This window comes from Scyliorhinus canicula, chromosome 4 (genome assembly GCF_902713615.1).
Source record: "Scyliorhinus canicula chromosome 4, sScyCan1.1, whole genome shotgun sequence".
In the NCBI taxonomy this organism is placed as follows: Eukaryota; Metazoa; Chordata; class Chondrichthyes; order Carcharhiniformes; family Scyliorhinidae; genus Scyliorhinus; species Scyliorhinus canicula.
In genome coordinates, this window is record NC_052149.1 from 76,319,537 (window position 1) to 76,330,617 (window position 11,081).

The 11,081-nt window shown below is 45.1% G+C and overlaps 2 protein-coding genes across 7 annotated transcripts in view; one reads left to right on the forward strand and one right to left on the reverse strand.

Moving 5' to 3' along the window:
• efcab7 (EF-hand calcium binding domain 7) overlaps positions 1-1,302 on the reverse strand; it is a 150,731-nt gene extending 149,429 nt beyond the window's left edge. Inside the window, exons 1-3 of one of the 4 annotated variants that reach the window (XM_038794490.1) lie at positions 1,135-1,302; positions 716-795; positions 466-517 (exon numbers count right to left, since the gene is read on the reverse strand). The gene's annotated coding sequence lies outside the window, so the exon portion shown is untranslated. Of the gene's footprint in view, positions 1-465; positions 518-715; positions 905-1,134 lie in introns of those variants that run through there. The other 3 variants (XM_038794488.1, XM_038794489.1, XM_038794487.1) reach the window with 3 other exon arrangements.
• Positions 1,303-1,317: 15 nt separating this feature from the next.
• Positions 1,318-8,944, forward strand: LOC119964686 (centromere protein R-like). 3 transcript variants are annotated; one of them, XM_038794496.1, is made up of 7 exons: positions 1,318-1,537; positions 5,199-5,229; positions 5,322-5,430; positions 6,141-6,210; positions 6,688-6,766; positions 7,583-7,676; positions 8,644-8,944. In XM_038794496.1, the coding sequence occupies exons 1-7, from the start codon at positions 1,521-1,523 to the stop codon at positions 8,694-8,696; spliced, it is 453 nt and encodes a 150-aa protein (XP_038650424.1). In that variant the 5' UTR covers positions 1,318-1,520; the 3' UTR covers positions 8,697-8,944. The 3 variants fall into 3 exon arrangements, with proteins under 3 accessions (XP_038650424.1, XP_038650425.1, XP_038650426.1); XM_038794497.1 differs by having other exon boundaries at positions 1,345-1,541; XM_038794498.1 differs by lacking the exon at positions 1,318-1,537 and having other exon boundaries at positions 5,210-5,228; positions 5,320-5,430.
• Positions 8,945-11,081: the final 2,137 nt, after the last annotated feature.

Sequence of the window (11,081 nt, forward strand, 5' to 3'; positions counted from 1 at the left end):
ATCGTACTTCCATTGAATAACGTACAGTGTTACACTCTCTCATCTTGGAATTAGTCATTGCCGGGCACTTGTATGGTAGGAATGTTACTTATCAAAGTCTGAATATTGTCCAGATATTGCTGCATGCAAGCACGGATTGTTTCATTATCTGCGAAATTGTGAATAGAACTGAATGCTGTGTAATCACCAGCAAACATCCCATTCTTGATCTTACAATGAAGGGATGGTCATTGATGAAGCAGTTGAAGATAGTCGGGTCTGGGCACTGATGGCTGGGCTCAGATGACAGACTTGTAAACCCTAGTTATGAAGATGGAATTGTGCTGAATTGCATTAAGATGCATCTCACTTTAGCCACGTCAAATATTTATCCAATTTTCCTCCAAACATAGAATGGTCTCTACCGCAGTCATGTCTTGTAGCAAGTCTTTCCAGTTCCAACAATCTACATAAATTTCTACTCACCCTTCAGTGATTGAACTGGTGCCCTCGTTTCTGGCTCCCCAAGCATTCAAACCTTCCATAAGTAAAATAAAATTACAAACATGCCTCCTCTGTTCCATTGGAAGTAATTCCAGTATCTCAAAACCTTTCCCCCCTCCCCCTCATAATTAGTTCCTCTCTACCAATCTCACGTTTTTTTTAGAAAAAGCAAAACAAGTGAAATTTAACCACGCCATTAACATAAGGAACAAAAATAACTTTTGCTTCATACCTAAACAAAACCAGGCCGGTGCCACTGCAATCTCTTTGCTTTCATCCACCACAATGCAACGTTCCCAAAAGTTAACGATTCTGCAGATGTAAAGTTGTTGAGGAATTAGAGTTTGCTCTGACCTGACTGCTCGCACCAGGCCCAGGCTGTAACCATGGAGACCGGCCCCAGTCAATGGGGAGCGAGCGGTCCTCACTATTTACCGCTACTGATGTGAGAAGAATTCAGTGCCGCAGATTAGTTCCGCCCTCCGGACCGGGTGGTTTCGGATTCAATTGAATATTACTTTAAAACAAACTTTACGATTTTAAATTTATTGTGTGTTATGTTAAAGAGCTGGGTACGAAATATTGCCGAGTTATGCTCCTTTCGCTAATTTATCCCTCTCTAGTTTGACCGACAAATGTCTCAGATTTTACCTGAAGTCCTATTTTCAAATTTTCCAAACTCCTTGTCTGTAATAAATTAGCAGATTCCCAATCTCAGATAGTGATTTGTTCCAAATATGTTACATTTCATCTGGAAATAAATTTTTTATCTCAGCTGACACTATGCGCGGCCTATCCCCGGGTCTGATGTGTTTAATGACAGCAGATCGACCCAATATCTACCGAACTGGGAAACGTGACAAGCTTTTAATTACAAAAAACTTCATGAAGCCCGAAATAAATAAGGGCAAAGTGATTTGACCCTGAAACGTGATCGGCGAAGAAAACAGCCCGAAGCTCGATCAGCTTCGCTTCGCACCCGGACCGCAAAAAGACAGCACCGGGCGGCAAAAACAAACCGCAGCGGGGGAGCCAGAATGGAGGAGAGACGCCCGTGAGTGAGTTGGAGGAGGGGAGGGAAAAGGAGGAGGGGAGAGGGGGAAAAGGAGGAGGGGAGAGGGGGAAAAGGAGGGGGGAGAGGGGGAAAAGGAGGTGGGGGGGGGGGGGAGGGGGAAGGGGGGGGGGGGGGGGGGGAGGAGGAGAATGTGGGGGGGGGGGGAGAGGAGGGGGGGGGGGGGGAGGGGGGAGGGAGGAGGGGAGGATGATGATGGGGGGAGGAGAGGATGGGGGGGGGGAGGGATGGGGGGGGGGAGGAGGAGATGATGGGGGGGGAGGAGGAGATGATGGGGGGGGGGGGGGGAGGAGAAAGGATGGGGGGGGGAGGAGAGGATGGGGGGGGGGGAGGAGGAGAAGATGATGGGGGGGGGGAGGAGGAGAATGATGGGGGGGGAGGAGGAGGGATGGGGGGAGGGGGGGAGGAGGGGGAGGGGGGGGGAGGAGGGGGGGGGGGGAGGAGGAGAAGGATGGGGGGGGAGGAGAAGGATGGGGGGGAGAAGGATGGGGGAGAAGGATGATGGGGGGGGGAGAAGGATGATGGGGGGGGAGAAAGGATGATGGGGGGGGAGAGAAGGATGATGGGGGGGGAGGGAAGGATGATATGGGGGGGAAGGATGATATGGGGGGAAGGATGATATGGGGGGGAGAAGGATGTTGGGGGGGAAGGATGAGATGGGGGGGAAGGATGATATGGGGGAAGGATGATATGGGGGGCGAAAGATGATATGGGGGGGAAGGATGATGGGGGGGAAGATGATGGGGGGGGGAAAGGATGATGGATTGGGGGGATGATGATGGATGGGGGGGAAAGGATGATGGATTGGGGGGATGATGATGGATGGGGGGAACGGATGATGGATGGGGGGGGAAAGGATGATGGATGGGGGGAAAGATGAGGGGGAAAGGATGATGGATGGGAGGGGGGAAAGGATGATGGATGGGGGGAAAGATTATGGGGGGAAAGGATGATGGATGGGAGTATGGAAAGGATGATGGATGGGGGGGAAAGGATGATGGATTGGGGGGATGATGATGGATGGGGGGTAAAGGATGATGGATTGGGGGGATGTGATGGATGGGGGGAGGATGATGGATGGGGGAGGATGATGGATGGGGGGGGAAAGGATGATGCATGGGGGAGAAAGGATGATGTATGGGGGGGGAAAGGATGATGGATGGGGGGAGGATGATGGGGGAAGGATGATATGGGGGAAAGGATGATGGGGAGAAAGGATGATGAGGGAAAGGATGATGGGGGGGAGGATGATGAGGGGGAGAACGGATGATGGGGGGGAGGATGATTGGGGGGGGAAGGATGATGGGGGGAGGGGGAGAAAGGATGATGGGGGAAAGGATGATGCGGGGGGAAGGATGGGGAGGGAGGGAGGAGGAGGGGGGACGGGGAGAGAGGAGGAGGGGGGATGGGGAGGGGGGATGGGGAGGGAGGGGGGATGGGGAGGGAGGGGGGATGGGGAGGGAGGAGGAGGGGGGATGGGGAGGAGGGTGGGGTGGGGAGGGGGGATTGGGAGGGAGGAGGAGGGGGACGGGGAGAGAGGAGGAGGGAGAGGGAGGAGGAGGGAGGAGGAGGGTGGATGGGGAGGGAGGAGGAGGGTGGATGGGGAGGGAGGAGGAGGGGGGATGGGGAGGGAGGAGGTGGGGGATGGGGAGAGAGGAGGAGGGGGGATGAGGAGAGGGGGGGACGTGCTAGTACCAACCTTAATTAACAGAGCCTCCCTTCCACCTTTTCCTAACTTCCTGTCCTTCCTAAATGTCATGTCAACATATAGGTCCTAATCTATGTCATCCTGCAGCCATGTCTCTGTAATGGCTAATTGATCATATTTATATTTATTTACGCTATCAGTTCAGATGCTTTGTTTTGAATGCAATAACATTCAGATACAGGGCCTTAAGTTTTCTCTTTTTCCCAATTATCAGCCTTATCTGCTGATTTATTCTTAGAATTGTAATCTCAGTCTATCCTTTCCTGTTGTGGTCTTTTTATCATTTCCCATTTTAATACCTTTCTCCCAAGTCACCTCTTTGCCTCATACTCCTGCTTAATTTTGATTGGCACAAATATTTCATCATATCGAAAAAAAAATCCTCACCTTGCCCAGTTTTGGGAATGCACCAATGTTGCTCAGGTTCATTTTGTGCAATATCCCTGATTTAATAAACTGAAGGCCAGAAAGAAATTCCAGTTTGTTTTGGTGTTGCAACAATGTCGCTGATGTGGAGTGAAACAGGATCATTAAATGACAAGGCCAGATTACATGACAGTGGATCGATGAGAGGTCAATTAATTGATTTTGAATTTAAGAAAAGTACCTCAACAAATCAATTATAATTGATTGCTCAGCAAGCCCTATTAGGTCACCTAACCAATAATTTAACTCAATTATTCATGTGTCAAGCTAACCTCATCTTTATGCACATGAAAATGAAATATTCCCACAAAACTGCGCTAATCACTAAATCTAGTTGAGGAACACAATCGTAACTCTTGTCTTACTCAGAGTGCCCTGAACTACTGAGAGGGGTAAATCAGCTAGGGTGCAACATTAGAAAATGTGTATTTGTGGACATCAAAAGAGAACAGAATTTAGTCTTCCTCCTGTGATATCTCCTGAAATCAAATAGCCCATTGACGCTCAATACATCTACAATGTTTATTTGGACAAAGTAGCTAGGGTAGTGCCACATTTCAGAATTCTTTTTAAAACCATTTTTTGATAACTGACCTGGAGGAAATTGTTATGTGTATCTAAAGCACACTTTTTTTTTTAAAAAAGGAACCAAATTGAAATGTGGCTAAAGTACAGTTGAACTAAAATCGATGCCCTATCTTGCGAATCAATAAGCACCTCACACCTTTTGTATTGGGAACCCTCTGGCCCTGAAAAGACCTTCTCTTCCGATTGTGAATTCAAGTTTTGGAAAAACAGAATTGAGTCTGGGGAACAGGTTGCTAAGTGAGTCAGGTTCAGAAACAGGACGGCTCCAAAGATGATCTTTAGTCAGGTCCACGTGAGTAGTGAGGATCTTTTTTTTTGAGTCAAGAATGAGTAACCACTGATGTGGGGAAGCACAGTGTATTCTTTATTTTGTATTGCTATACAAAAGGAATTGTAACTGTTGATTTGTATGTTTACTTCCTGTGAGACAAAGTAGCTTAATTTATCTTGGGTTTTCTTAAAAAAAACATAGGTGAGATATGTGGACAAACATGAAAGATCTGAATATCTAGTCATGATGATATGGCATTTCTTAGATAATGTTGTCAAAACTGCACACAGTCTCAGTAAGGCCTTTATAGCTGCAGTAAGACATCTGTGCTCCTGCACTCTTGCAATGAAGACCAACATACCATTTGCCTTCCGAACTGCTTACTTTCAGTGACTGGTGTACAAGGACACCCAGGTCCTTTGTAGGTCAACATTTCCCAGTCTATCACAATTTAAATAATGCCCTGCCATTCCGTTTCTCCGTCCAAAGTGGATAACTTCACATTTATCCACGTTACACTGCATCTGCCATATATTTGCCCACTCACTCAACTTGCATAAATTACTTTGAGCCTCTTAACATCCTCCTCACCACTCGCATTCCTACCATGTTCCGTGTCTTCCTAAAACTTATTTATTTTAATGTTTCAGAGTTAAACGGTCCCTTCAGTTAGAAAAAAAGGTAAGTGCTATGGATATGAACATTTGAAGATGCTTTCATTAAAACAAAAGCTGAAAATTATGACTTAAGGGCACTTTCTTCTATAACTGCAGGAAGTTGAAGCAATGCCTCACAAGAAGGACCGCCAGATTTCCATTGAAAGGTTTTGTCCAGTCACTGGAACTCAGTGTCTTAGCAGTTCCCCATTTAGGGAAAAATCTGGTATGGTAATAACTTAAAATTAATTAATTTTGATTTGTGTGTTATCTTATGGCTGCATGACATGCTAACAATGTATTCATGGTTACTTCTTAACTAGTTGACCGATTTATGCTGTCTTCCAGTTTTGGTCTATCAGGCAAAGATGATCATTTGAATTTGTTATAAAAAGTATCCGCAAAACATTTGTCCATAATAATTTCAGAAATATTCAATGGGATTGAAAAAAAGGAGAAAGTGCTGTATCATTAAAATGGAGACCAGAGAAGTTGCAAGTGGGACAGTGAGATTTATTAAGCATATAAATACAAATTATTTCCTACTACTATGCAGTAAATTTAAAGGTGATACCGCCATGATGATGATGAAGAGGATACAGATATAGTTTCATTCTGCACCCACCTCATATACAGACACGCGCAACATATACAGACAGACACGTTTCCTCCTGATATCGGCTACGGAGCCTGGCCCTGCGTTCAGGTGCTTCCTTAAGTCAGAAGAGAGAAAACCAGGGACTTGGGACAGTCGTACATATATACCAAAGTCTGTTTCAAAACAGCCTTTGCCAAGAACAGGGATCAGATTGTTTGCCCTCCTTTTCTCCAGTAATAACTATTGATCAGGCAAGCAGAAAATTAGAGGTAACATATGCAACTCTTCAATGCTTAAAAGAGCAAATTAAAAGATGACCGTTTTCTGGTGTCTTGTAGATGTTGTGGAATTGAGGACAGAAAGAACTGCAGTTTCCACAAGAGGACATCTGCATGCAGACAAGAAAGGGTGAGTCACTGAATCACCAAGAAGTCTTGCACAATGTGGAAGATGGGCTTCCCTGCGTAACAAGATTTTTTGACGAAAACTGATGGTGCTACATAACTATATAAATGTATATTTTTAAATGATGTACAGAGGAAGTATCAGATCCCTGAGGCTTTGCTTTCAGTGAGTCAGAAAATACACGAAATGTGACCATGTAACAGCTTCCAGGAATGTGTGCTATCTGTAAGACTAATGTGATGTAAATAAAATAATAGTAATACAGCATATAGGAATAGTCTTGGCATGTCTGACTGCAATTATTGCTGTCAACTCTGGTCAACTCTAATCCTGCATCCCTATCCTTCACTTTATCTTTTTATATTCTTGATTTTCAAGTACTTGTCTCATTCCATTTTCAATTATGTAGAATTATTAATATGTATAAATTGCCGAGTTGTGAAGTTTGTGCTACAACTTCGATCCTTTGTCTTGATACAGATTACATATTTTGAGGTCAACGGTGGAAAAATCTGTCTTGGTTATCAAAGCAACCAGAGAGAAGCTGAGTGCTCTACAGGTCAGTATAGAGAAGCTGATAGAGATTCTGGTATTTCAAAATGGCACTGCCGATTGCTGCTCTAGTCCTTGTGTCCGAATCATGCCTTTTGATGGCTCATCATTGTTTTGGTAGCCCCTTTTTGGCTGCAAATAATATAAATTGATTATTTATTTTTCTTACACACTTGATGTTAATTGCTGGCAATGCTTTGCCTTTTCACTGGGGTGGCAAGCACCCTCCAGCTTCTCACAGAATTGACCATTCTTTGTGTCAGACTGAACAGTGATTGTTAACATAATGCCTAAGCCTAAGGTGGCATGGCGGCACAGTGGTTAGCACTGCTGCTTCATGGCGCCAAGGACCCGGGTTCAATCCCGGCCCTGGGCCACTGTCCGTGTGGAGTTTGCACATTCTCCCCGTGTCTGCGGGTCTCGCCTCCACAGCCCAAAATGTGCAGGGTAAGTGGGTTGGCCACGCCAAATTACCTCTTAATTGGAAAAAAAAATAATTGGGTACTCTAAATTTATCTTTAAAGAACATAACGCCTCAGCCCAATCCTGCACTCCAGCAATCCAAGTCTGCATCAAAATTTGCAAAATTGAATACATTTTAAACATTGCATTTTTTGTGGCCTGATTATTGAGGTTAGTATATATGTAGACTTTTAAGTGATCAATTTTGTTGTCAACAGTTATAGATTTATAAATCGAGCAAGAACAATAATAGATGTTAGAACAGTTTGTTGATCCAAAGTTGTAGTAACGGTAAAAAAATAACCCCAGAGTTATGTATAGTTGGTCATGCAACAAGCCTATCACTTTGCTATTATTTCAGGCTTTGGAGGGCAGTACAGAGTTGGAGTATTTCATGGGTACCTGGATCAAGTCAGGGGATCTGAATGCTGAGCTCCGAAGAAACAGAGAACTCAGTAAGTAGTAGTGTTTCAGTTTGCAAATTTCCCAACATTTACAATCCTAAGCTAACTAGTGAGAACTGCAAAGTCTGTGCAAATCTACTTACAAACACACAACTCCAGACAGTCGACTTGGTTTATGTTGTGACTTAACTGGAAACAAACAAAAATAAAATCAGTGATTAACCTTTTGAATGCCCCTGCAACACGATTACACTACATACTCTGACTCGTACAGATATTTTTAGAATCTCAAGAAAATGTTTTCTTGATTGTTTTCTAAAATCAGTTCTAAATTATGCACTTAAGGTATTATGATGCTAGGGGATTTTAGCACAAACATAAAATTCCTTAGGGTGGGGTCATGTACCTAACTATGTTTTTTTTGGTTTCTGTAACATCAGTGATAACACTGGAGAAGATTCAGTGAGATTAAGGGAGGGAGAATTATTCTATCCCACTCTCATCAAATATCCTAGCAACTAGTTTGGAGTAACTTTGACCAGGTCTGGGAACATCGTACATAACTTAGGAGAAAAATGCAGGTACTGATAAAGTGCATAAAAAACAATTTTCTGAATGGTTTAGTATGTACACCGCCCAGTGGGTTACAGAGCCCTAAGACTACGAGAGCTGTTTCTTGGTAGAGGAACAGTGATTATGGTGTTGCAGTTGATTTCAAAACTTCTGAGTTAGACAGATCAAAAAATCGGGCATTTTTCCTCATTCTGACATTTCTCTGACATACGGTTTTAGAAAGAATGTGGAAAATAATGTAATTGGGGTCAGTAATGATGAACATCCATGACATTGACACCTCTGCTTCCCTATATCTGGCAACACATTGGCCACTTGGGTAATTTAACTGGTTCCTGTCGAATTGTATCCCCTTATGATTCAGTACCTTTGAGATTGGAGGACAAAATACTGTTACTTATTTCCAATGTGAATTGTAATTCTATATTACTATTTTTTGTTGTAGTGGCACAAGGTAAAAGAAGAAGCTACCAGACTGCTAAGGTTCAGGAGAACTAAATATATAACTCCTCATACACTTGTTTATTCATTGTGTTATTCAAGGCTCCATAGGTGCTCTTTGAAATTATGCTTTCATAGTATTTTTGTCAAATGTATACAGTAATGTAAATTTCAGTTTTACTACCTCCAATGAGTTATTCCTGAAAGAAATATTTCCACTTTAAAAAATTCCTTTAAAGCAGAAATGTTGAAATTTAATCTCTGGCTTGATAATTTGATATTTGCAATAAAAAATATTTCGGCAACTTTGAGATTGCATTTACTATCTACACCCTGAGCACATATTCAAATTCATATACTAAAGATAGCCACCGTAGTGGATGTAGTTCCATTACACTGGGAACACTCTTATAGTTTAGCTAAGGCTCATGTGTAGCTTCTACAATGAGGCTGTGTTTCGTGAGGGATGCATCACAACTGATACTCGGCAAGGACCCACTCCGCTCCGGACCACATTTCAATCTTGGTCAAGCTGCATTCTAGAGATGAGTGACTTCCCTTGATAGCAAGGCAGCATTTGATCAAGTATAGAATCAAGGAACTCTAACAAAATTGAAGTCAATGGGAATCGGAGAAACAACTCTCCACTGGTTAGAGTTGGGGTCCTGGGGTCACTCCCCTCAGGGTGGAAACTCTTTCCAAGGTGATGTCAGAGGAATTTGAAAGGTTGTTTGCCAAATATTTGGAGGTGCTTCGGAGGGAGCTAATGGCTACGCTGAGTAGGTGGAGAAGGCCATTGCCCCAGTAAAGGCTGCAATGATGAAGATGTCGGTCAAGATGCAGGAGCATGGAGAGAAGTTGAAGGGGGACGAGGAGGCACTGTTGCAACACAGTGACCAGTTCACCTCGATGGGTGAGGAGCTGCAGAGGGTGGCGGAGGTCAAAAGGCTCAGAGCCACGGTGGAGGAGCTGGAGAACAGGTCGAGGAGGCACATTTTGAGAATCGTGGGCCTGCCTGAGGGGATGGAGGGCCAAAAGCCGAGCGAGGACTTTGCAAAGATGTTTGCTGAGTTGATGGAAGAGGGGGAAGAACCCTCCTGCTACGAGTTTGACAGGGCACATGGTCGGTCAGGCCGAAGCCTAAAGCGAATGAGCCAACAAGGGCGGCTATAGTCCGCTTTCACAGGCTCCACATGAAGGAGAAGGTTTCGAGCTGGGATAAGCAGAGACGAGAGGTGAAGTGGGAAGGCATTGGTATATGCAAATACCAAGATCTGGCGGCGGAGTTGGCAGGAAGGTGGGCGGCCTGTGGATGGGTGAAGGCGGCATTGTACAGCAGCAGAGTGAGATTTTGAGTGGTCTACCTAGCGAAGCGGCGGAGGTATTTGTTAAGGCTGAAGGACTGGGACTGAGATGAGAGTTGGTATCTGGACTTGGTTGGCTGGGACGAGGATTATTTTGCCTTTATTGAGGGTTTTCTATTTGATTGGGGTTTTGGCTCTGTCTCTTAAATGGGGGGGTTATTTAAATGTGTTCTGTTTTTTTCCTTATGGTGTGGTTCCGTTTTGTTTTCTGGATCGAGGGAGTTGGGTTTTGGGCAAGTGGGGCTGGGTTACTGAGGAGGGGGACTCCAGTAGGGGTCACCCCACTAACCAACATAGGTTGGCTAGTAAAAGGGATTGTGGTGGGGGGAGAGGCTGTGGTCGTTGGAGTCTGGTCAAACATTTCGATGGACCTGGGAGGTGTGAATGGGTGGGGGTGGGGATCGATACTGGGTGAGGTATTTGCAAGAGGAAGTGGATAGGGGGGATTCTGGGAATGGGGGAGAGAGTCAACGGTAACAAAAGAATGGGGCGGGTCCAGCCGAATGGGCAGGGCCTGGGGTAATGGTGATGGCGGGTAGGAGGGTCAAGGGGTGAGAGGCCCCCAGTCAGAATAGTGACGTGGGACACGAAGGGGTTGAGGGAGCGGGGAAGAGTGCGAGAGATTTTGCGCATTTGAAGAGTTCAAAAGCTGATGTGGTGATGTTGCAGGAGATCGATTTGAGGGTGAAGGATCAGATAAGGCTTAGGAAGTGGTGGGTGAGTCGGGTGTTTCATTCAGGCTTTGTGAGTAGGGTTTGGGGGGTGGGGATCTTGGTGGGCAAGTGGATAAAGTTTCAGGTGGAGAAGGTGATGGCGGATCAGGGGGGCAGGTACATGATAGTGACGAGTGTTAGAGGGGAGGCTGTTAAGCGTATATGCCCTAAATTGGGATGATGCGGGGTTCGTGAAGAGAGTGTTGACTGCCATCCCGGAGCTGGATACCGAGTTGATAGTGCGGGGGGGAGCTAAGTGGGCAGAGTATTCGGCAGTTGTGATCCCGGATTATGCTCCGCATTAGATGGGCGTGGTATTGGAGAAGGGAGCAGCCCAGAAGCCGGGGTGGAGGATGGATGTGGGT